The 26,661-nt window shown below is 37.3% G+C and overlaps 1 protein-coding gene across 2 annotated transcripts in view; it reads right to left on the reverse strand.

The window, feature by feature from the left end:
- ABCA12 (ATP binding cassette subfamily A member 12) overlaps positions 1-24,826 on the reverse strand; it is a gene marked incomplete at its 5' end in the record, with an annotated part of 187,496 nt that extends 162,670 nt beyond the window's left edge. For both annotated transcript variants that reach the window (XM_081242250.1, XM_081242249.1), the window contains 2 exons: positions 12,027-12,120; positions 24,758-24,826. In XM_081242250.1, coding sequence (XP_081098376.1) covers positions 12,027-12,120; positions 24,758-24,826 — 163 coding nt within the window. The remainder of the gene's footprint in view (positions 1-12,026; positions 12,121-24,757) is intronic.
- Positions 24,827-26,661: the final 1,835 nt, after the last annotated feature.

Genomic DNA, 26,661 nt, shown 5'->3' on the forward strand with positions numbered 1-26,661 from the left:
AGATAGTGGTTCTGTTAGCTATGCCAATAGCAAGTGAGCATTTCTAATAGAGATGAGTGATTCTGTCTGACAGCATGGTGAGTAGAAAGAGAATTTGGGTAGTAAGACCAAATTAAATCTTGGCTTCAACACTTACTTAGTGAGATTTGTCACTAAAATCTCTGAAAATAAATATCTTCATCTACAAAATAGCAATACTTCAAAAAATATTTAATGATGCTTCCATGTGCAAGCACCTGTGCCAGGTGCAAGGAATGCAGTATGGCCTCAAGCAGATAAGGACTCTGTTGTGATGGGGCTGGATATTTCAAGCATGTTCCATGTACACTATTATTGCATCACTGGCTCTTGTTAGTCCATGTGATGGTTTTAAAATGTGTCCACAGAATCTTTGACACTTTTTCCTTTGAGAGGCAGAGCTTAATTCCCTTGCCCTTTAATATGTGTCAGGCTTAGTGATTTATTTCTAATGAATAGAACATGGTAGAAATGATGCTCCGAGGCTTCCGAGGGTAGGTGATAAAAAGAATAACTTCCATCTGACTGTCTCTTGTATTGCTTGGTCTGGCGAAGCAGCTGCCAGGTCATGGGGACACTGAAGCAACCTACAGAAAGAAGCTAAGGGTCCTCACCAATAGTTGGTACCAACTCATTAGTCATATAAGCAATCCACCTTGAAAACAGATATTCCGGCCCTAGTCAAGGTGTCATATGAAGGCAACCCTAGCCAAAATCCTTGATTGCAATCTCATAACAGACTCGAAGCTAAAACTCACATTTAAGCCACTATCAAATTTCTGACCCATAGGAACTGGAAGATAATAAATGTTTACTGTTGTTGCCACTAAGTTTTGGCAATTTGTTATAGAGCCATAGATAACTAATATAGCCTGTGATAGAGACACCTGGATGAAGATAAACAATTATGGAAGAAAATCTTTCAAACTTCCTTTAGTTTACTTTCCATATCAGAAAAAGAAAAATTAAATACCTCCTTACAATGCTTCTATTACTATAGGAGAAAATCCAAACATCTAGGTCTAGTATTAAAAACCCTACATGATCAAACCCCACCCAACTTGATCTCCTCTTCTCTTTAGCACACTCGACTTTGGCCAAACCAATCTACCTATCCTCACCCAGTTTTTAATCCTGACCTTTCTAACTCTTGAAGGGCACATATCTTCTTGTTGCATAGGCATCATATTAATCTTTTTTCCTTCCAAGCTCAAGTACTGGGGTAATTCTTGACTATGCTAATTCATAGCAATCTCTTCCTTTTTTTTTTTTTTTTTTTTTTTTTTTTTTTTTTGCGGTATGCAGGCCTCTCACTGTAGTGGCCTCTCCCATTGCGGAGCACAGGCTCCGGACGCGCAGGCTCAGTGGTCATGGCTCACGGGCCCAGCCGCTCTGCGGCATGTGGGATCTTCCCAGACCGGGGCACGAACCCATGTCCCCTGCATTGGCAGGCGGACTCCCAACCACTGCGCCACCAGGGAAGCCCTCTTCCTTTTTAAAAACTCCAGTAGTTCTTGTCACCAATGCTGCTTATTTAATACTACTTATTTTCCTAAGTACTTATATTATTACATGTCGCTATTAAATAAGCAATAAATGTCTGAGCTTCTGATATGTGCAAAGCACTGTGCCAAGAGCTATATCTAACACTTTTACTTTAGTTATATTTTTTCATCTATTATGGCATGTAAATTTTTATGTGTGTGTTTCTTCCCCCCACAATTAGATTGTAAGCATCTTAAGGGCAGAGAGCAGGCCTATTTGTTACAGCTCTAGGCATGTCTTGTAGAATATGAATCTCCAGAAGCATCTTTGTATCATCTCCACAGAGGGCAGCAATTTCAAAACAATGAAGCGATTTTTTGGACATTTTCTCATTCTCCTAATATTTACGAAACTAGCAGCACAGTGATGCAATGTTAGAGTGTGAAACACTTGTTTCAGTGGAACTGGGTCCCCCAGGCCATGTAACTTAACCATGAAATCATCTTGGAGAAACATCTGTGCAGAAAAATTCAGGGAATTATGAACACTTCTTTCCTTAGTCACCAATCTGATGGTACTCTATGAGAGAAGGCATTCTCCTCAACTGTCCTGAAAATGTTGTCTTCAACATAAGACATGAAAAATGGTGAACCTTTGGACATCCTTAGGATTACAGCAAAAGATTCAGTGCTAAAATGAGGCAGAGAATGCTGGCAATGGCTTCAAGGTAACAGGGTGAAAGCAAATTCTTCCATGAAATTACTCAAAGAATTAAATTCATTCTTCAATAGTAGGGAGCTAGTAGAAAATGCAACGGACTTAAAATAAGAAAATAATTAAAAAGAAAGAAAAAGATAGCTCTCAAACATTAGGTTGCGTTAAGAATCATCTAAGGAGTTCTTTAAACTCCACCCCACTCACTACCCTTAGCACCTCATCACCTCAGCATCTCATCACCACCCTCTCCATCACCATCACCAGGTGACAATTCAGAAAGCCTACAGTACTAGTGGGAAGCAGCCGCATAGCACAGGGACATCAGCTCGGTGCTTTGTGGCCACCTAGAGGGGTGGGATAGGGAGGGTGGGAGGGAGACGCAAGAGGGAGGAGATATGGGGATATATGTATATGTATAGCTGATTCACTCTGTTATAAAGCAGAAACTAACACACTATTGTAAAGCAATTATACTCCAATAAAGATGTTAAAAAAAAAAAGATAGCCTACAGTAAAACCCTGGAATCTATGTATTTCAACAGGTGTATTTAGATGATTTTGATTAAGGTAGAGTGGTTAAGTGTATCTGTTTGTAAAACATGAAGATAGAGAAAAGATAAGGAGGAAAAACACTGTTAATATTGTGATTCCTGTATTACTTTCTCTTTAGTTAGCTGCAATTCCACTCCCAGATTTGTCCTAAACTGTGTTAATCTCATTTGGACAGTATGAAATTAGAGGGTTATAGCTAGTTGTGCATGGAAGACCTCCATATTATAAAGAGTAATTATTCTTTAAAGAAATCTGGATTTGAAAATCTGGAAAGAAAATGAAGAATTGAAGGAGGCAATTTTAAAAAAATTCTGGGGAAATCACCATCTGTGATAGAAAAGTCTACAGACATTTTAGCCCCCTAGCATTTCCAGGGTAATCAAGAGATCATGAAAATGAAAACTGAAGTGCGAGTCTTAAAACCAGAACTCTGTGCCCAACCCAGTCACCAGTTCCTACTAAACCCTCTTTCATTCTGTTGTAGGAACTCTTTATAAAATGTTATCTGATCCCGATGTTCAAATTTTAGTTGTGTGTAAGTGTGTGTGTAAGTGTGTGTGTGTGTGTTATATGCAGAGAAAAAAGTCTGAGAAAATGTACACTGAAATGTTAATGATGGTTATCTTTAGAAGGCAAGATTATGTTACTTATTTTACTTTAGAAGGCAAGGAGACTTCTCCTTTTTGCAACATGAATACTTGTATTAAATTACTTAATTTTAAAAAAATGAGCATGTGTTTCTATGGTCAGAAAAAGAGATAAATATTTTAAAACAAAATTAATTTACTCAAAAGTTCCAATGTCTTCTCATCCTCTTCAAAATAAAGTCCAATACTTTTGCTACTGACCAAATAGCCTCATCTCCCAACACTCACAATAAACATTCTCCTTTTTCAGACAAAGCAAACTCCAAATTCCTGGCACATCTAACTCTTTCATGTCCTATGTCCTCACTCATGTTGATTGCTCTCTGTTAGGAATGCAAAGACACTAGTTGTCTAGCTGATAAACTCCTACTCATTCTTTAAGAATCATGTTAAGACACATAACTTCCTTGTGAAACCTTTCCTGATATCCCAGGTAGTGCTATATGAGCCACACTGGAGCCCAAGGCAAAAGAAAAGGCAGTAATACTGATCTTGACTTTATTTAAAATTTTGGTATTTTGTATATAGAATTTTTAAATTAATTTTTATATTTTAGAATATTGTACTGAAATATGATTGATCTTGATTACTGAGTTTTTGTTAACCCCTCAAATTTTGCCTTGTATCTGCCTCCCCATGGACCTAGCTCTGATTCCAGGTAAAACTGTTTGGATTCCATCTTTTCTGCTGCTTCTGCTCTTGGTCCTACCTCCGCTGGGGAATTTATTGCACTGCGTACTTATTTTAGTTCCTGATGTATAGTCTGTTATAGACTTGATTGCTCTGAGTCTTCATGACGTTCTTGATCAGCACAGACATGAGATACCTTTTAAATATGTGACAATGGCAAGAATAAATGTGAAACCTTAATCAAGTGTCTTAAATTTTCTGAGCCTGTTTTCTTATCAGTCAAATAATGAGAGCCTAGATATTTCAATGATACTCAATTATTGATATTATACTCTATATGTATTATTATATCATATATAATATAAAAAATAATATCCAACACTAAAGTAGCTCTTATTATGTGCCAGGTACTTTTCTAAGTATTTAACAGGTATTAATTCATTTAATTCTCACAACTCTATGGGGTAGGTGCTATTATTAACTTCAATATACAGATATGGAAAATGAGGCTCCAAGAATCCAAGAGTTTTATCCTAGGCTTATGTTTGAATACAGGCAGTTTACATCTCTAGTCTGTGCTCTAAGCACCTACATTGCCTCTCACGATAGTAATGATTTTATATATATGCATAAATACATAAATATATAACCAAAACAAAGATTTTATTTTTTAATGTGAAAATACTATAGGTCATAGGTCATTCTAATTCTAACCCACAATGAAATTCTAACTGACCTGAGACAAGCCATTATTGTATGCTGTGGCATTTCTTCCATGAGAGCTACTTTCACTCTAAAAATACACTGGTTCATTTATCTAAGCAAAGGACATGATATGACCTAATCAAAGAGAATGAGAAAACTTGAATAGCGAGAGTAGCATAAAATGACTAAGGTCTGGTAGGCCAGCTTTCCTGGGTGATGCTTAGAGGAAGGTTTAATAAAACAGTCACTCAGGAAAACACACAGCCAACCATGAAGCCAGACCCTCACCTGTGAGCCTGTGTGTGGGCTCTATGTTCTCTGACAAGTGAAAAGGAATAGGCTGAAATTACTTTGTGAAATCAGCCTCTTAGCTCCAAGGGTATATTGGAAACATCAACTGATAGTGGCACCTCAGCAAGTGACATTACTATACTTGTGAGAATTTTATAAGCAATCATTTATTTATCTGTATTTATCAGACAGGCTTGGATATTAGAGGTTCCTATCTGACAGTAACAGGAATTCCTCTGCTCTTTATAAAGGGAAGAAAAGGGAAAAGGAGTAAAAAAAGAGAAGGCATGTGACTCCCAGAGCCACTTTCAGTGAGGCAGTCACCTCTGGGAAGCTTGTAGGGTAGATCATCAAAAGTAGGGATGAAGTAAAATGAGCAGAACAAAATCCTCCACTGTGCAATCAACAGCTATTCTTTACGCGTTATCTTTCTGCTTGTAAAATTAAGTGTTATTGTACTTCAAGGTATTTCCCATTCTCTGATGCAACTCTGTGCACTAAGCCTAAGAGGGAATTAGTTGAGAAATCCTTTTGTCATGTTATGTGGCATTAGGGTGTGCCCATCTGCACTGCGTGAGAGAATGGCAGAATTCCAAGTCAGGGAGATGGGCAACTACCAGCAGGAACTGTGGCCGTCCCTGTGCACAAGTGTAGCGGGGCCGTATTCACGTCCCCTTTCCTCCTGCTCCATTCAAGTCTGCCCGGAGTGCTAGAGCAGGCAATCACAATCTAATCCCAGTCCTCAGCTTCTATGAGTTTTACAGAATTTACCTCTGTGTTATCATCTAAAGGGTCAGTAATGTTCCCCAAAACAGTTAACTACTGATTTACTGATGGAAGAAGTAAATGATGGGACTCTGGCTTTGAAATTCAAAAGCTGTTCCATGAAATGCAACTGATTCCCACTAGCTATCTATTTTATATTTGGTAGTGCATCGCACGGGAAGATCAGCTCAGTGCTTTGTGACCACCTAGAGGGGTGGGATACGGAGGGTGGGAGGGAGACACAAGCAAGAGGGGATATGGGGATATATGAATACATATGGCTGATTCACTTTGTTATACAGCAGAAGCTAACACAACATTGTAGAGCAATTATACTCCAATAAAGATGTTAAAAAAAAAAGCTGTTCCAACATTTTCTGGAACTTAAACAAGAAGCAGACTGTAAATCTCTCCCAAACAAAAATCTTTCATATGTGTTGACAAGAATTATTAATTTGTGAGGGAAATTTCCAGGTAAATCTATCTGGGGAGGAGTGAGGGAGATTTATATCCATTTTCTTTTCCTAATATTACCATTATAGACATTTTTGATAGCACAGTGATGTTTACCTGGGTCAGAGAAGTAAAAATCAAACCCTAAACAAGCTAACTTGTTGTCCTTCACCCACCTGACTTACACCTGATTTTTTTATTATCCATCTCTGGATGAATTTTGTAATCCAATCATCCATATCAATTTTTCAAACTGTATCAAATTCTGACCAACACATAGCACTACTATTTTGTTCCCTATGTTAGGAATTACACTGTATCTGACAAAAGTGTGATAAGAGTGTGATGTTATGATGTGATTTCTGCTATTAATGTGCTATCTGTCCAATGACTGAGTCCAGATTAAAGCATAAAGCGGTCAAAGACCACTCATTATTAGCCAATATATCCACAAGAAAGATATAAAGGAGAAATAATTGGAGTTTGAATGACCAGGGAAGGCGAAAGGGTAAGCTTGTCTTTTAATAGACAATGGTGGAGGGGAGCCATGAGCATGGGATGTGTGGAAGACTTTCAGAAACAGCTTCTTTAAGGCACAGGCATCATACTTCAGAACAGAAAGTTGGATGAATCCTAATTACAAAGGTCCTGAAAGTGAGGCAAAGAGGAGTTGAAATCTGATTGACCCAAAGAGTGTTTTAGGGGATTATTTCATGATAAAATGTGGGAAGAGTTAGAGGCAGGGCTTCCAGAAACCAAAAAAAAAAAAAAAAAAAAAAAAAGACAAATAAAAAACAAATAGACAAACAAACAAAAAAAACACCTTTTGAAGAAATCCAGGCATAAAACTGAGATCTTGAACCAAAGGGTGGCAGGAAGTATGGAAGGGAAGGGATAACTCCAGGATGCATTTCACAAGATGGATTCTGCTTTGAAGGATAGAGGTGAAGCAAAGGGAGGAGTCAAGATGACTCAGATGTCTCTAACCTGAGAGATTACCTAGTGTTGCTGGTACACCTGAGAATGGAGAAATCGGATGGGGCAATCCCGAGCAGAAGATGAGTGATGAGTTCTGATCTTCCCAGAACAAAGCCTACATTAATTTTAGCCAATCAACATACAAAAGCATATTATTTACCATGGGTCCCTCAACTAATACTATTAAATCATGAGTGTTCTGGAGAGCATGGTACACCCCGGAATTCTATCCTTGTGCACTTGCCTTCACTTTCATAAAAACACACCACACAAAAAGTCAGAGCAAGAGCAGGGCCGGAAAAAAACCTCACTCCTCTGGCTTTCAAAGCCTTCACCAGTGAGAGGCCTCATAGGCTCTTTCCCACTAACAATTCAGATACCGTAGGTGTAACAACACCCATGGATCCCACAAGCCACCAATTAATCAATAATTTCAATCCTTCTTCTCACATTTTTTCCTAGAGCTGCTGACAAATAGAAAAACCAACTGAGTTCACTTTTACAACCATCTTCGACCTCTGACAGTACTAACGGGTGGTATGAGGAAGAAAATGGAGAGGTTGTAAACTCAAATGAGCCTTAGGATTGCCATTGTTGGCATTTGTGACCTGGAAAAACTCACTGTATGGGTTGGGGGAGGGGAGGGAACTGTGGTTAAAATCCAGGCTCAAGGACATAGTAATTATGTGAACGTTAGTAAATTACTTAACATTTCTATTCCTCAGTTTTGTTACCTTTAAAATATGAATAATCATATTACATAGTTCAAAGAGATGATGTAAGTCTTAACCCAGGAAATATATGCAAAGTACTTAGCACAGTGCCTGCCGATGGTCAAGTTGTCAATAAATGTTTACTACTATTATTATGTTTATTGCATCCATGAAGACAAAATGTATGCTTTGGAAGCCAAAAGGTGTCTTAGGAATGATGACCTTGGATTTACCAAAGCTGCTGAGTCACATGTGGATGGGTGGAATTCAGTTTAACCCTGTGATAACACAAATTTGGATATCATTCAGTTAGCAGTTTCCCTTGCCTTCCAACAGTCCCTGTTTTCAGCTGTGGGATTGGCTGAATTTCTTATTTTCTGAGGGGGCAGGGGTATTAGAAAGTGACAGCCTCAAGACAGTTGGAGTTTAATTCAGCACATGATCATATTTGTACAGCTGGAGTTTAATTCAGCACATGATCATATATGTACAGTATAATCTTCATTGTTTTTAGTGATATTTTCAACCACTTAAAAAACACAGTTTTTCATTAACTTCATAAAAATGTGACTTCTTGTTGGCAATACTACATTTTTGGGAGTCCACTTATTTCATTATGGGCGGGTCTTGTAAAGTAATCATCACTGAGGAACTGTTTGCCTGCACTTTCATGGGTATGTATGTGTTAAAAGGAGACAGAAGCAACTCACTGCACATTATAGCTTGGCTCAGCCTCAGTGTGATTTGGGAGTTTGGTTTGGTTTTGTTTGCTTTTGCTCCTAAGCATAATATTTTGGCTTTTAAAGCTTGCCTCTTGACAAGCCACTGCCTGTAGAGATTACAAGCGGTTGGAACTATTTCAGACTTGGCGCGTAGGCCCATTTCTTCTCCGTGTGAACAAGAAGTATCTGAGCCCGTCTGCCAGCCTTTGGAAAGCTTTCTTTACCTGGGACTTATTATTTGCAGGGGCAAGTTAACCTAAGCTGTTGGTGGCAACACAAAAGGGAGTAAATGAAGGCAGATGATGCCAAAAGTAAGCATTTTGCTTCAGACTGGTGCTCACCATGGCAGGGACTGCAGCAGCTTCCTTACTCACCAAAAATCCAGTCTTCTCCAGGGCCCAACAGAAGGACTATGGAGGGAGTCCTTTGAGTTGCTGACAATATTTGTTTGGAATGATTTACCAGTCCTACATACCTGCCTGGCTAATCTGGGAGCAGAATGTGCCCACGGGATGACAACTCCCATTCTCACCATAGCTGAGTTTCAGCTGGGGTGTAGTCTGGAGTTTCATCTTCATTTCTCTATTGCCCAACTAGTACTGAAGAAGTCACTGAAGCCCAAAAAGGATTTTTACTCTGTTAAGCAGAATCTGATTTCTGTGATACTAGAACTACAATGATGCATGTAGTATTTGTCAAACAGGGGCAGCATTCCGCATTAAAAACTAATATTTAGGATAAGTCTGATACATACATCAGAATCCACTTCTTCCCCATATTTTTTTATTTCATGATAGAGACAGGGAAGGAGATTATATTCCTAATTTCTAATTTTTAGTCTACTTTTGAAAAACCTAAAAAATGAAACATGAAAAATTAGTACTGACTACTGGATGTAAGAAATGTGAGCCTATAAGCTTAAAACCAGATTCTGGAGCCAGACTGTCCGGGTTCAAATACTGACACCACCACTTATTAACTGTGCAATCTTGAGTGAGTTACTTAACCTCTCTGTGCCTTGGTTTTCTTGACTGTGAAATGAGGAACACAGCCATTACATAGTATGAGATCAAGAAATATTTATCATGATTATTATCAGCTCATTTTAATCTTCGAGTATAACAGATGTGAGAAACAAAGAAAAACAACAATCTAAAAAAACAGAATTAAAAAACCTAAATACAAACTATCATTTTGAAGTTATTCTCTCTCTACCACAAGAAAGAAAAAAAAGGTAACTGCATCTATACTAGTTTTAGATTCTCTACATTACTCTACAGAATAGTACCTCCAATTATAAAATTACATTTTATACTCTACTGATTACAGGATGAGTTAAAATCTTGGACATACTTTGTATTTGGCTCTATGTGTAAGAGGGTAAGATATGACACAAATCTCATGGACAAAGAATAAGTAAAGGTGGTTTCCATTACCTTTCTCTCTTATCCCACATGATTGAATTTTGGCAAATTAAAATCTCCTTCGGTCCCAGTGTTCTCATCTGTAAAGTGAGAGGGTCCCTCTCAGTTCTAATAACAAACCAATAAACTATTTTCTAGACTGAGTCTTATATGGTCTGAGAGACTAGCAAAAATACTTCTAATGTTTGAACTTTTCTATAATTTTGTTCCCTCCTACCCACAAACATAATTGCTTCTAAGCTAATTATTACTAGAGTATGATAATAGGTTCACAGTAAAAAATGGTTATTCATTTCCTTTTGGATAGTGTGTTTTGCAGAGCCTTTTATTGGTCTGTGAAGCACTTGTCACATGTTTTTTCCAAGTTTTTCTTTATAATTTAGTGGGAGTATAAGAGCTTTCCATGATTTTCCCCATGAATCTCTAAATCCTATAGGGTAATATCAATTGGTTTAAGACTACTCACTCACACACCTTATATTTTTCTCTTAAAAGTTTTAGAAAAGGAACTTTATATAATTGAAAAATCCTTAAGAACAAGAAATTGGTGAAAATAAGTTGTTGAAAGGAGCTAACAAACTCTTATTACTATCGCTAGCAAATTGATAATTAGCATCTTTAACTAGAGTAGTTCAAAGAGTATTTGCCCTTATGTGCTGAATGCATTATTTCTGAAGCCCATGTTACTTAAGATATACAAAAATACATAAATTCTAACAGTATACAATGGAATTAATCTGCTATAAAGAACTAATATACACACAATATGAAGAGAACAAAATTATGCTGTTTTTATAAACAACCTAATAAAATCTCATCAATAACTCCACATAATCACTTGTGCAAAAGTCCTTTAGAAATGATAAGGTGCAATTCAAATGTAAGGAATTATTTGTTCTAGCACCAAGAGTTTAAATGCTTCACACTAACTGAGTTGATACTTTCTTTTGAATTATCATATTGTGTATAATTCAAGTAGATTCCACCATGGCTCTCATCTTACTTCTTAGGACTGGGTGATTGAAAAGCACTGTGCTTACTTTAAAAAGTCACTAGCTCATTATTCTCTTTACAAATAATTCAGCATAGTGTTCTTTTATTTGGTGGATTACCATAATTTATCTGAAATACAATTTGCTTTTTCAGAAATCTGATTTACAGGAAGCTTTTTAGGAGATGGCTGCTTTGTGAAACATGAAACACCTGACCTGACTTTACTCCTCTTCTAAGAAAACTGACTCCGAAGTTTAAAAACAAAAGCAAAAACAACACTGGTCAAATCATTGGGGTTAAAAGGCTCATCCTGCTCAGTTTTGAAGACTTTTCTGAGTCTCTTCTGCATTTCCATCCTGGATCCAAAAGAAATCATGAACTGAGTTGGGCATTGTGCCCATTTTATAACTTGGTAATGACTAAATGTAACTGAAACAACACTAATTGGAAAATAATCTTCTTTTAAACTAAATGTTTTGATACATTGCACCATTCAAATATTAGCCCTGAAGAAAAATGAGATTTTCATAGTACTCTGGATTTCATTTGTTCAGTTGATCAAATTCCACTCTATGGTTTCTGCTATGATACAAAAGAAAAGGATGATCTAAGTTTGAGATGGCTGTTTGCTTGTGGTGTACACACTATGGTGGGATTTATGAGATGAGCAATAAATGAGTTAAAATTTTATAGTTAAAGATTAAAATATATTCTTGCTCCTACATACTTTATATTTTTCTAGATTATTACAGGCTCAACTTCTTACTGATTCAAAAGACTGGGGAAAAGACATACTAAGCATTTATACAAACACTTCCAAGTGGGTACACTACTCAGAAAAATAAATTTTACAATAAAACACTAAAGTGGTAGCAAAATAAACTTTAACTAGAATCCAAAAGTTAGGGAAATAAACAAATCTCATTTACTTACAAGTTGGCTTCGGTTTTGGAGGAAATTTGGTCCGGGTAATAGCCAAAATTAAGAAAATAGTAACTGGCCATAAAATCAAGACAAGTGTCCAAAGCTGCAAAGTAATGATAGAAAAAAAATGTTAATTATATTGCTAAACCAAAACACCTGACAAGAAGTACATTATACTATAAAATTCCAACACAAGCCAGATATTTGCCTGAAAATATTATTAATAAGAAAGGAATGAGAGAGTTTTAAAAATGCAAGAAACCCTGAAATAAACACAAGAAGGATTTTTCCAGGTTTAAAATCTTAAAATAACCTTCTGAAGCCCCCTGTCCAGTCACCTTTCATGACTGTCCCAAGAATGATGCTCTTCAAATTCAAGTATGATCAGGAACTTCCTAACTTGAAAATCTTTTAGAGCTTCCCAGTTGTTTGTTGGATAAGGCTCAACATACTAATAAACAGGGCATATAAAACCCAACCTAATTTCGACCAAGGTGTATCTTACCACTTCCAATATTAGCATTCTACGCTCAGGCATAAAGATTAGTGTGTGACATTGGCTGATGGCTCAATAAACATTGTTGAACAAATGAATGAATGAATGGTTGAGTCAACAAGTAAAAGAGTAAACAGAAACCTAAAGTTCTATGCAACCCCCTCCAAACCACTATAAATACTATCTTGTGTCTGCTTCTATTATAGAACTTATACTCTTTTTATCAATATATCTTTTCTTTGGCTTGGCTCATGAAATGAACTGGTAATTCTTTTATGGCAAGAACAGTGTCTAATTCATCCCTGAATTTCCACTGGTATAGAATAGAGGTTCAATAAATGAATATTACATTGAAATTTCTATTAGAAAATTTCACTGTAAGACACTCAGGAGTGGCTTCCCTCCCCAAGTAAACATGATGCAGTTCATAAGACACTATCTGCTTCATATTTTACATACCAATAAAATTGGTTCCAGAGCAGTGAAAAACATGTATTCACAAGAACATTAACTATGCCTATAGTTAAACTATGTTTCTATCTGATTATGCAGTCAGACTTGTTCTCATTCTTCCCCCATTTTTCAGAGATTTGCTTCTGCTAAATCTCAAACTACTGCCTGGGGCTCTTCAATTCTCCAAAACAATCTAGACCCATTCAACTATTGATCCTTAAGTAACTCCCAACCTTAATTTTCCATGAAAATCTCCATGTGTCTCTATCAGCACTGATCTCCTTGCTGGCAGATCTGTCACCAAATTCTTAGAACTTTGGGTTTAAGGGCAAGTTTTAGAAAATGGAGGAAGTTGACTGTCGATCTGGGGAATCCTAAGGTACTCAGTTTAACCAGAGCTTAAAAGCTCCCAGACAGGCTCAACAGCCTAATCTATAGAAGCACTTCTCAAGCATTAATGTGCATACCAAATCACCTAAGGATCCTGTAAACACATAGATTCAGATTCAGTAGATCTGTGGCTGGCCGGAGGTACTGTATCTCTTTCTAACAAGCTCCAGGTAGGTGATGCTGATGCTTCTGTCCATGGTCCACACATGGAATAGAGGAATTCTAAATGCACACCACCCTACCTAACTAGCAGGACTGTTTACAGTCTTGGAATATTTTTGTTGGAAATTTCCTTTGAGATCATCTAATGCACAGAATTCTGGGCATTTCTAAACTTGGACAGGAAAAAATGATCACATTTTTATTTTCTCCAGCTTATGACTCTTTAGTATTTCCATTAATGATGAATATAGGCTAGGAACCACAATGTTATTAGAAGTACCTGTGACTTTGTCACCAATAGAAACCACAGATATTTTCAAATCATATTAGTGTTGTTGCAGATACTTCAAAGTGCTGTTTATACTCATCACAGCATTAAAATTATAGCAGTCATGGATTCACCTTTATTTATTTATTTAATGATAGAATGAACATGCACTACCGTATCATAAACTTGCTTTTCGATACCTTAATAACTGAATTTCAATATAATTGGTTTTATTTGCAATTGTATTTTTTTCACTGATTTAAGAACATTATTCTTAGAAGGGCCATAGGCTTCACCAGGCTGTCAAAGACATCCATAGCACAAAAGAGGCTAAGAAGCCTTGATCTGATCCAACTCCCTTTTTTATTCTCTGGGTTGCAGAGGGTTAGCATAACTTATCCAAAGTTACATACCCAGTTGGAAAGCAGAGCAGAGGACAAGGATGTTAACACCAAGATACTTAAGATAGCATTAAAAAAAAAATCATGCTGCTCCGAGGAATACGAAATACGAAAGTACTACAGAAAGTGTATTGGAAAAACATGCGTGTTATGAAAATATAAGATGTGTTATTAATCTAGCCTATCTCTGATATATTTGAAAATTAGAGTCTATTCTTTGAAGATCCTACATACAACGTACAATTTTTATTCTATGTGACTCATTTGAAATGTAGACTATAAGGAATTAAGGTTAAAAATATTTAATGTTTGTGGATTTATTGGTTTTATATTTGAAGCCATAGTTATCCTTTTAAAAATGTACTCATCTGAGTAGGTTCAGTGCCCCACAGCTACTTTTAGGAACATCTATTCATTTTCCATAGCAACCTCATGAGAATTCAGTGAGCAACCGAGATCAGTTACACCAACACAAATGTACATTTGCATTCAAATAAAGAACATATGTCATGGGATATCTTTGTTATCTTTTGGTTGATATAATTTTATGGTTTCATGCAGATGTTTTGGTAATTTTGAAATTAATTTTAGACATGATTTAGATCCAAACAAAAATGCAGTATCAGAGTAGTTTAAGGCACCCTGTTTTAGGTAAAATCCACCGCAAGCCCATAAACAATCTATTATCACAAGATTTCCCCCAGGATTTTAGGTCAGAGAGGTTTGGAGAACATTTCTGCATACAGCACTTTAGAAGGATAATAAATCCAAAGCCCTCCACACTGTGATCTCAGGAACGTTAAGGTTGACAAGTTAATCACAAAAGCAAGAAATAAAATTTAAATTTTCATAGCAGCAGGATTGCTCTCAACACCATTCTAAATATTATCATAAACAACCTAGAAGCAAATGCAATGTCAAGGATCCAAATATTAAACCGATGAGCCATGACTTTTTTTGTTTGTTTGGAGAAAAGGCTAAAATGTTGATTTTACATATACAGACATTGGGGCTACCTGAAAACTTTGGGAAAAATAGTTTTTAAGAGTTTCATATTTTTGCTAATATTTTAATCATCTCACATGTGCCTCTGTACCTCACTTGCATTCCATACTCCCTGCATTCTTGACATCTAAGGGCATATGCACACTGAGTAATTTACAATTCCTTAGTGGGCCGTGGCATTTGTCTCTTTTTATTTCTCCAGAGTTTATTTGCTATTGAGATGTTCCCTTCTGTTCGCTTTCTCTTCACTTTCCCCTTTCTGAAAAATTCAGTGCCCAAAATCCCTTAGGTGGGGCAGCAAGGTAAGTTCACATTAGGACTCGGGGCACCACAGTGACACAGTAAGGGAGGTGGGTCCTTAGCAAGGTGAAGAGGATATCCACAGTGCAGCAGCCAGACATGGGGTGTCAGGACCCAAGTCGGGTAAGGAGGCTGTCTGTGCAGGGCAAGGAGCAGGTGATTGGTTTCATATAGGAAGGTTGATTAAAAGTAAACATATCCCACATTAGAGGAGTCTGGCTTTTCACTATCCATCAGAAAAATTATAAACATGATAAAGGGTGAAACTAGAATGAACCCGGTAGTGTTGGGGTACAATTAAAGATATGGCTATGAACTGCTGGTTCATGAAATATAGCGATAAATGTGTGTGTATAACTTCTTTCTTTCTTTCCAGTCCCACAAGTTGTTTCTGCCTCATTGTGTACTTTCTCTGTCCCAGCCCTGAAAATACCCATTTTTTTCAAGAAACACTAGCTTCTTTTAGTGGATGAGAGCTAAGTGTGCTTGTTGCTATTAGGGTATTGCCATTTCCAAGCTTGAGCAGAGCTATAGAATATATGTAGAATGTATGCAGACACAGAGATAGTTAGATACATACATACATACATAGAAAGAAATAGGTAGGTAGGTAGACCAATAGACAGAAGAGCACTAAATATACTGCTCAGAGAATCTCAGAGAATGATGGGGACACATCAATAAAACACAGATACGGGGCTTCCCTGGTGGTGCAGTGGTTGAGAATCCACCTGCCAATGCAGGGGACACGGGTTCGAGCCCTGGTCTGGGAGGATCCCATATGCCGCAGAGCAACTAGGTCTGTGAGCCACAACTACTGAGCCTGCGCATCTGGAGCCTGTGCTCTGCAACAAGGGAGGCCGTGACAGTGAGAGGCCCACGCACTGCAATGACGAGTAGCCCCTGCTTGCCACAACTAGAGATAGCCCTCGCACAGAAACGAAGACCCAACACAGCAAAAATAAATTAATTAATTAATAAACTCCTACCCCCAACATCTTCTTTAAAAAAACAAAAACAAAAACAGAGTATTTGCATGGACCCTTCCTTCTGTTTAAAAAAAAACAACACAGATACCTGCAAATGACCATAATTGAGCATCAAATCTGACCCACTGGCCAAAATTAAACATTAAAGATATTATGTTAATAAAAGAGTATATCTAACTGAATAAATTAGGAATCCATGAGTCTATGTAAATATAAATAAATGTATAAGGAAACAGATAAATTGAAAGTTTAATGAGGAATGGAATATGTAGTTGGTCTCAAAATATTTCCCCATAAAATGAGACAAATTGGGCTTCCCTGGTGGCGCAGTGATTGAGAGTCCGCCTGCCGATGCAGGGGACACGGGTTCGTGCCCCGGTCCGGGAAGATCCCACATGCCGCGGAGCGGCTGGGCCCGTGAGCCATGGCCGCTGAGCCTGAGCGTCCGGAGCCTGTGCTCCGCAACGGGAGAGGCCACAACAGTGAGAGGCCCGCGTACCGCAAAAAAAAAAAAAAAAAAAATGAGACAAATTGACATCATGCTCCACCTGATGTGATGCAATATGAAGAACAGAGAATCACTTCTGTGGTATTCCTTCCAGAGGTAAAAAACCTGAGTCTCTACTAAATGAATATGCTACAAAACAACAGATACCTTACAAAACAACTGGTCTTGAATGTTCAAAATGTGTCAGGGTCATTAAAGTCAAGGAAAGACTACCAAACTGTTACAGACTGAAGGAAACTAAAGACATGAAAACTAGATACAGAACATGACTGGACTATTTTTCTATAAGGACATGATTGGGAGAATTGGTGAATCTTGAATTGGATCTAAGGATTTGATGGTGGTATTGGGTTATATTGGAGGATTTCCTTGTTTGTGAAATATGCACACTAAAGTATCTGAGGTAATGGGGCATCAATCTCAACTAGCTCTAGAAAAAATATATTTGTACTGTTCGTGCAACTTTTCCTTAAATTATTTTAAAATTAAAAAATTTTAAATTATTTTAAAAGTAATTCTTTTTGAAAATCCAGAACCAATTTTTAAAAGACAGCAAAAGAGGGGCTTCCCTGGTGGCGCAGTGGTTAAGAATCCACCTGCCAATGCAGGGGACACAGGTTCGAGTCCCAGTTTGGAAAGATCCCACATGCCACGGAGCAACTAAGCCTGTGCGCCACAACTACTGAGCCTGACCTCTAGAGCCTGCAAGTCACAACTACTGAGCCCACATGCCACAACTACTGAAGCCTGCGTGCCTAGAGCCCGTGCTCCGCAACAAGAGAAGCCACGACAATGAGAAGCCTGCGCACCACAACGAAGAGTAGCCCCAGCTCACCGCAACTAGAGAAAGCCAGTGCACAGCAACAAAGACCCAACACAGCCAAAAATTAATTAATTAATTAAATCTATTAAAAAATTTTAAAATAAAAATAAATAAAAGACAGCAAAAGAGAAGAGGACCAAGAAAAGAGATTTAAAGAGAAAAAAACATGCTTTCTATCTAGGAACTCTATCCTGTTGCACAACACAGGTGGTAAGTTTTGGAGAATTAATGATGATGACAGGACACACTTCAGTGGCCTTGAAGTCAGTGAGGTCATCCACTCAAAATTCTAGGTTTAAATCTTAAGAAATTCCTTGAACGAACCAAATGTAAATTCACTCCAAAATTTCCATTCACTACAAGATCTGTAGTACTTTTTAACTCAATTGAATTACCTAGTAACATTTGCCTCTGCATTTGCTGAGAACTTTTGTTTCGAATCTCTGAAAACCTTTCAAATCTAATTTTCTGAAAAATCTTGGCAGAGCACATAATTTCAACTTTAAGTCATTCACACTTCATTACTTTGTTAGAACCCTTTATTCTAATTATTGTTAGTACACCTGATTCCATTTGTGGCCATCATTTTTATTATGTTCTTATTTTCATTGAAAGTAAATAAGAAAATAAGATACAAGTGAACTTTAAATCAATGTATTACTATATATTTAAAAATTTGAGAAACTACTACTATTTGAATGCCTGTAAGTAGGATATTCACTCTCTAGTCTTAATCATAAATGTCCTCATTTCCTACCATCTATGCTTGTCCCACTTCACACAGTTACATTACCTGTCTTGCCCTTACAGATATTTGAGTTTGTATCCCTTGCACTCGAGTGGTTAGAAGTTAGTTATGTCTGAAATGAATAATACTGAATATCAGTACAATTTCCAGATTTCAATGGGGATTCTTCTCCTTAACTCTGAAAATAAATAAAAGTAAAATGTTTAGGATGAAGATTCTCCATTTCCCTCCATGAAACCACAGTCTTGGAGAGTCTTAAGGAAACTTACAGTTTAACATACACTATAGTAATCATTCATATAAGGCTTATACATTCATTAACACAATAAAAAATTATTGAGCACCTACTGTATACCAGGCACTGAGGATAGAGCAATTAAAATTTTCAGTCTTTTGAGGAAGGGAAACATGAAATAAATTATCACCAAATGTAATAGATAATGCTAAGATATAGGAAGTCAAGAGTGTGAAAGGAAGATAAAGCAAGGGGAGTTGAATCTAAAGCTAAAAGATGAAAAACGGTCAGGCAGAAGAAAGGATATGTGTGTTGGATAGAATATAAGAAAGAAGTGGGAGTCTTTCAAGCAGGGGAAACATATGGGTGAAGACCCACAAACGGGAAAGAGGGTGGAATATTCCAGGAAAAGAAATAAGTCCAGAATGACTGGTACATGAAAAGTTAGGGAAAACATTTCTGCAATATGGTTATGCAGCCTGTACTTGAATGTTTCTGGTGACTAGAAGTTCAATATTTCACAAGACTTCTTCATTATTTGACAACTCACATTGTCCGATTTTTTTGCTCATATCAAGGTGATATCTTCCTTCCCATGACTAACACTTATTTGTCTTAGTTTGGCTTCCCCTCCGGCAGGAGAATTCTACAAATATTTGAATAGAGACAAAATCCTCTCTCCTCTTGGGTACCAATGCCAGTTCCTTCAGCAATTCCCTGTTAAATATGATTTCAAAATATCTTCCCCTGGGTGAATTCTTGTTGTCAAGTGGTCTTCTTAAAATTAATATCAAAATTCAATAAAGTACTCCAAATGATAACAGCTAATATTTGACTGCTGACAATGTGCAAGGTGCTACGTTAAACACTTAACATGCACTATCTCATTTAATATAATCACCTCATTTCCTCTTGCAGATGGGAAATTAGAATCTTAAAGAGACTAAATAAGCCTTCATTTCATAAGCCACTAAATGCTAGAGCTGACATTTGGACCCAGGGAGCCTGACTTCAGCACCTGCACAGTTAACCACTAAGTTTTGCAGCCAAACCACTACAGAATAGATTACTAGCTGCTCTCTTTGATTGCAATACCACACTTTTATTAGTTCAGCCTATGACAGCATTGAAAGTCATTTAAAGGTCGAGCTGTAACCTAGAATCATAACTTTTTATCACAAACCTGAAAATAAAAATCGCCCAAACTTTCCTATATAAAGTATATAGTCTTTTTCTTCCTCTTCTATTCCTTCCTTTTTGCATTGTCTATTAAGTCAAAGGTGACTGTTACTTGGTGTTAACAAGGGGATTCCAAGGTTCATATTCAGAAGTTAAGAGTGTGATACTTTAGATGTGAAATAAACCTTAGTTTCACCCCAAAACAAGGAAACAAACGTGGCACAAGAGTTCTGTTAATTGGGCTTCCTGCTAGTGAACACTGCCATCTACATAAATAACCCGTCTAAAAACCGGGATCAAGCCAATGTTCTGAAATCCATATTTATAGATTATAATACAATTTGAAGATTGGTAAACCTTCTTTGATGTTTATGAAAATAACACATTTTTATTGGGCTTTAAGCTAATTTATTTCTCTATTGCTTCCACTTCTAAAACATCTTTATCTCATTTACTTTTTGCTTGACTAAACTAATAAAATGTGCATGTCTGCTATGTGCCAGGCACCGTAATGAACAAGTAGATACAAATTTTTTGAACAATTAAAAGGGCTTAAGGGAGTAAATGGAACAGATCCAGAAGAGGTAAAAGGGCCTGGAACATTTGACCGTGTAGTTGAGTGACTTGTGCAAGACTGAATTCATTTTAATCTGATTTAGAATTAAACTTGAAATTCGAGTTTAATTCTAAATTGTTTTAATCAAAAAATTATTTTAATGAATGGACCAACCTGTTCCAAAATTTTCAAGTTAAGTCTTCCTTTTTCTTTAGCCATTGTGAGGGAAAATTAAATGAGCAAGGTGAGGATTGGGGAGGAAGTGTCAAATTTGATCCAGTTTTAGAAGTTTATCAAGTTGTAGGGATATCTATGATAGAAAAACTATGTCTATCATCAACTGAGCTAAAGTGTGATCCACCAGCTAAATAGTTACAACAGAAAATAAATAGTTGAAGTTAATTTTCCTTCTTTAGGTCATAAGTCTGGAATTAGATTCCACTTCTATAGAGACTTGTAGTCACTTCTTGATATGCCTATTTAGAATCCATCTTCTTAATGAAAGATAAATTCTTATCTTGCACTATCTAGTCTTTGAAACTTCAGTGCCTTTGCTGTCACAGGACTCTGTTTCCTGTCATTAACTAGCATCTCATTAGGTGAGCCTCTCTGTTGCTAACCATCTCCGGTGGAATGTATGCTCATTTTTCCATTATTTTTTATAGTTAAATTACAAGACCAGCAGGGTAGCAACTGCATCTGATTGACTTTCTCTATTGCCTAACATTTCTGTTGGTGCCGAATGTATTTTTTCACACTCCTCTAGTATTCATTTTTTGCAATATAATTGAGAATTGGTATTACCACTAACATTGAAAAACAGCAATATCTAAGGCCTCCTTAGCGAATATGATCTCTTTGTTGATGGGCTGGACTCTGAGCAGGGATTAGAGAATATTGGGAAAGGAAACTCAACTTAGGAGCAATAGAGAAGCAGCAGGAGGTAATGGAAAGAAGAGATCCATTTTTGGTAAAATATAACTTTGTGTTTTTAAACTCACTATGTGACTCTGGACAAGTACTCTGAGCTCTCAGGGGCCCTGTAAAATCAAGGTAGTTAGATAATCTCAAAGAGTTCAGAATTCTGACATTTGATTTTACAAAAAAGAGAGAAACATTAACTCTAAGAACAATTTTGAGGAAAGTCACCTCAAAAATTAAAAATCCTGGGCTTCCCTGGTGGCGCAGTGGTTGGGGGTCCGCCTGCCGATGCAGGGGACGCGGGTTCGTGCCCTGGTCCGGGAGGACCCCACATGCCACAGAGCGGCTGGGCCCGTGGGCCGTGGCCGCTGAGCCTGCGTGTCAGGAGCCTGTGCTCGCGGCGGGAGGGGCCGCAGCGGTGGGAGGCCCGCGTACCGAAAAAAAATAAATAAATAAAAATCCTGCCTTCCCTTTTTTGCAGCCAGGTCAACATGTAGCTTATTCCATTGTTATTTTACTTCTTAGACTGCATAGTTGTTTAAAATTGTTTTTTCACTTTCTAGTCTAGTATATACTATTATAATAAACTTTCTCAGTCATCCCCACTCAACTTTAATTAATTTTACTATATATTTTTTTCTTGTTTTGCATCTCCATTTATAGATTCCTAACTTCTTCCTCTATACACTATCCTTCCTACTGCCTTGCTCTGTGATTGACTCTCTTGAAAACAAAATGGAAGAGGATGGCATGGAGGTGATACTAGCATTTTTCCTTAACGTTCACTAATGACTATACATTTCCAGTGTCACACAACTTAATTTCTATTCTTCTGGGTATAAAAGTATATTTTTAAAGTGCCATATTCAGAACAATTACAAAGACAGAGATAAAAATACTTGCATTTTAAATAACTGATTGATGGATGACAAAGTCCATTTCCTATACAAAGTAGACTTTGTCTTCTCCTCCAATTTATATACCCCTTCTTTTCATGTTCTGTCTTCTAATTTGTCTATATTTTCTCTTTTCACATTTTAAAAACATTTATCTCCTTTTAGATTTTTTATTCCTAACTTTCCAACCTCTTGATTTTCTTGTTCTTCCCTCTTAAGTAACACTGGCACACATATATCCCTTCCACCTGTGTCCTCAAGTCCTCTCTTCCAGTGCCAAGACACAGGATTGGCTCTAGGCAAAACTATGAGGAAATACACCTTTCTTTGCCCTCTACCTCTCCACTTAAAATTGTCTTTCCTTCTCCTTTTGGCATCACCATTTTCTAAAGGTCTCTTCTGTCCCTCTGGTTACTCATAATGGATTCTGGTGGGCCTTCTGTAGTGCCCCAAATTCTGGACTTTTAATGATCTCACTTCCTGCAACCAAGACTGTGCTAGGTCCCATTCTCTCAAGGTGCTCTTAAGATCTGAATCATTTGAGGTCCCAAAATGAACTAATAGTTCATGTATTCTCTTTCCCTAGGCAAAAGTATTATTATCAGGGGCTTTCAGGGATTTTGGTTACTTAGGAATAATATAAGTTATCATAGTGAAAACATTTTAGCATGCCTGACTTTCACCTTCTGTAAATATGCCATGTCCAGCAGAAATTGACTAAAATGGAGAAAAACTCTAAAGTAGAAAATTGATATGCCAGTTACTTTACAGATGAGGAAGGAACTTATTAAAGTTTCTAAAGATAAAATTTCTTAATGAAAAAATCTATTCACCTGAGGGTTTATTTTTAATTTTTAGGTAAAATGGAATTGTAAGGATAATATACCACCTTAGCATTCAGCTTATCAGCAACAGATATACGTTTTCAGTTCCTTTATTCTTTTATTTTTAACTATTGAGTTTTCATCACTTAGGAACTTTACTGTATATAAATTTCTTTCTTTCTCCCTTCCCCTGGATTTCCTTTCACCATTACTTTGAATAAAATATGACACAGACATTGCCCCAAATCCCTCTATAATCTATTTGCCAAGTGTTTCACCATTTATAAAGCACTTTGAAATACATTAGCACATTTGGTTCTTACCACCCTATGAGACAGATATGGTAGACCAGATGCCCATTTTACAAATGGGAAAACCAGTGCTCAGAGAAATTGTGATATGCTCTTTAAGTCATGTAGCTAGTGAGGAATAGAACCAAGAAGCCAATTCTTGTCTTCTAACCACCTCCACCTACCCAGACTCTTTCCCTGCTGAATTCCACACAGAACCTACTGTGGGAAAATTCTGGAAAGTTTCACTTTTGTGTTGTTTCTGATTTAAGAACAATGAAGTAAAAATATTAATGATTTAAAATTTTATATCCACACCCACACCCGTGTAATCACATAATGCCTTGTGTTTAAATCCTATCCACCAAATTCACAAAGGCAAATCAACTTCTCCCTTGTACTATATACATCAGAACACTTGTAAGGTGTAAGTAAGTAAGTAAGGTGTCAGGCACTGCAAGCAAACCTAGAGTGAGATAAGGTGTATAGATAAACTTTGGTTTCTATGATGCATATTATTTGCAAATATTTATATTATTAATTTTAGGCTGGGAAATACCTTCTAAAATGAAGTATATCGAATGTCTTTTTGGATTTCTCCAGTTTTCAAACATTCTTCTGAATATGCAACAACTCACAGAAGCCAGTTCCTTTCTCAATCTCCCTGCACCCTATCTGGTGAGGATGTAATAGCTGGCTATGTAATTTAAAAAGCAAACATGAGTGTAAGAGCACACACACAAAAAAAGATGCTGCAATAAGCAGAGTAGACAGATTGTAGCAGTAAAGTGATTCAATAATACTCTTGAAGCATCACATATATATTAACCTTTGTTTGGCATTTCTAGTAAATAATTTTTCTTATCAACCAACCTTTCTATTGGTTTTGGTTTTTAAGTACATTTCTCCCCCATTTATTGTACCTTTCATCTGAAACTTTTCCTCATCTCATTTTTAACAGAATTCATTAGGAAAATTTCTGAAAGCATTTTGGCCCAAAATCTAGAATTCAACACAAGTCCCAATTCAACCAGTAACAAGATGTATCCTTTTCTTGCCTGGGACATGTCCTGGTTTATCCTTTTAATTTACTGAAATCAAAAGGCAGCTCTGGGGGCATGTTTAGACTCACCCCATTAGCTGTAAGACAGATGCAGGGATGATTTCAAAATATCTCATTCCTGCTTTAGAAAATGATTTAAAACTCTTCTCCTTCTCTTTTTACCTGTCATGAACACTACATTTTAAAATTGTCTGGAGCCTTTCCCCCAGGACCCCTTCCCTTGTTTTACTCACCGGCTGCCTTTTGATGCCTAGCCAATTTTTCCAGACCAGGACGTGAAGCTGATGAAATGGAGAAGCCATCCTTCAAACACCGCGAACAAGAGAATTCCTCTCTTTTCCTCCAAACCTCAAAAGAAGAATTGGTTCCCCGCCCAACTTGCTGCGTGTCAATGGGTCAGAACCTTTTCATGGCATAGCCTTCCTGCAGGCTGGGGTAAGAAACCCACAGATCTTCTCTCCCTCTTGGATTTTTCCCTTGGGTTAATCCTGACCAAGGAACACTTCTCAACCAACTCTTTCTCTCAAACAAGGACCCAGACCAAGATCTTTTGGTGGCTTTTGCTTATTTTAAAATAGCATCCAGTTGCTGCTTGTTGCATGAAGTTTAGACTCAAGAGAGAATGAATATCCTTCAGATACTGCCTCCCGGAAAGAAAAAAAAAAAAAAAGCTGAGCCCACACCTCCTACTCTCCATAAAATTAACTGCCTATCCACACCTTCGAGCAGGTGTCACCTGGCCTGGACACGTCATGAGGAGTTAGGTGGGACCCCTGCCAGGCCAGTAGGACTTGTCCTACATTCTCTCGCTTTCTTCACTACATAGTGCCTGCTCTAGCAGAGGCAGGGCACAGAGAGCGTGTTACAGACTCTGGGCCTAATGACTCTCATAACAAAGTGTCATTAAGATGTTTTAAGTCAATGAGGCCAGAGCTCAGCTGAAACACTTTGAACCTCAGCCCACCACTAGGTATACTAGAGAAGGTCTCAATATTTAGCTTAAAGTGAGGCTGAATGCTTTGATTTAGCAGGAAGTGACTATGCTGGCTTCTATCACAATTTAGATTACAAAAAATGCAGAAAATAAAAGGTAGGCTGTAGGTGACAGAAATGATATACAATGGATACCCTCATTTGGGGGCCAGGGATTCATGTGTCTATTACAGCTAAGTTGTTTCAGGCTTTTATGGTTAAAGGAGATATAGGTTGATCCAGGATATTTCTGAGTATATGATATAACAGAGTTCTACTGCACTTGAAATCTCTAAATCAGCAGAAAAAAATCTATTGTAGATTAAGGAAAAAGAAAAAGGCTTATGCTTGAATTATTCAAGGTACTTTATAATTAAGTAATTTTAATTGTGATTTAAGGGTATATACGATCCAGGAAGTCTGGAAGAAAGGCTTTTAGGAATAACCTTGCTTAAACACCTTAATGACAACCCATTCCCTCTGATTTTCAATGCCTACACAGTCTAGCTCCAGCCAATTTTCCAATCTCATCTTCCAACAGTCTATCATAAATGCGTGGCCACCTGCCAAACTGGTATATATTACGATATGCAATGTAACCTCTGCTTTCTGGTCCCTGGCTTGCTTATGCTAACTCCTCCACCTTGAATACATGCCTCCCTCTCAAAGCACCTACCTCTCAAAACTGTCCCCAAATTGACATCTTCCATGAAGCCTTTTTAGATATACCCCTGTGTATTTTAGGAAATTAGAATCTTAAAGAGACTAAATAAGCCTTCATTCCATAAGCCACTAAATGCTAGAGCTGACATTTGGACCCAGGGAGCCTGACTTCAGCACCTGCACAGTTAACCACTAAGTTTTGCAGCCAAACCACTACAGAATAGATTACTAGCTGCTCTCTTTGATTGCAATACCACACTTTTATTAGTTCAGCCTATGACAGCATTGAAAGTCATTTAAAGGTCGAGCTGTGTGATGTGTTTTCTCCTTCTCAACTTTATGTCTTTCCCCACAAAAAAACCTAACACAGCTTAAAGGACAAATCTGTGTTTTTATCTAGTATTACTTCTTTCTTTATTTTCAAAAAAATACAACAAACCAACTTCTGCATGCGTTTTAGTCTTTGGTAACTAGCCTGTTCATGGAAAAATTTTTAAAAGAA

Source organism: Mesoplodon bidens (genome assembly GCF_964165515.1).
Source record: "Mesoplodon bidens genome assembly, chromosome: 8".
NCBI lineage: Eukaryota > Metazoa > Chordata > Mammalia > Artiodactyla > Ziphiidae > Mesoplodon > Mesoplodon bidens.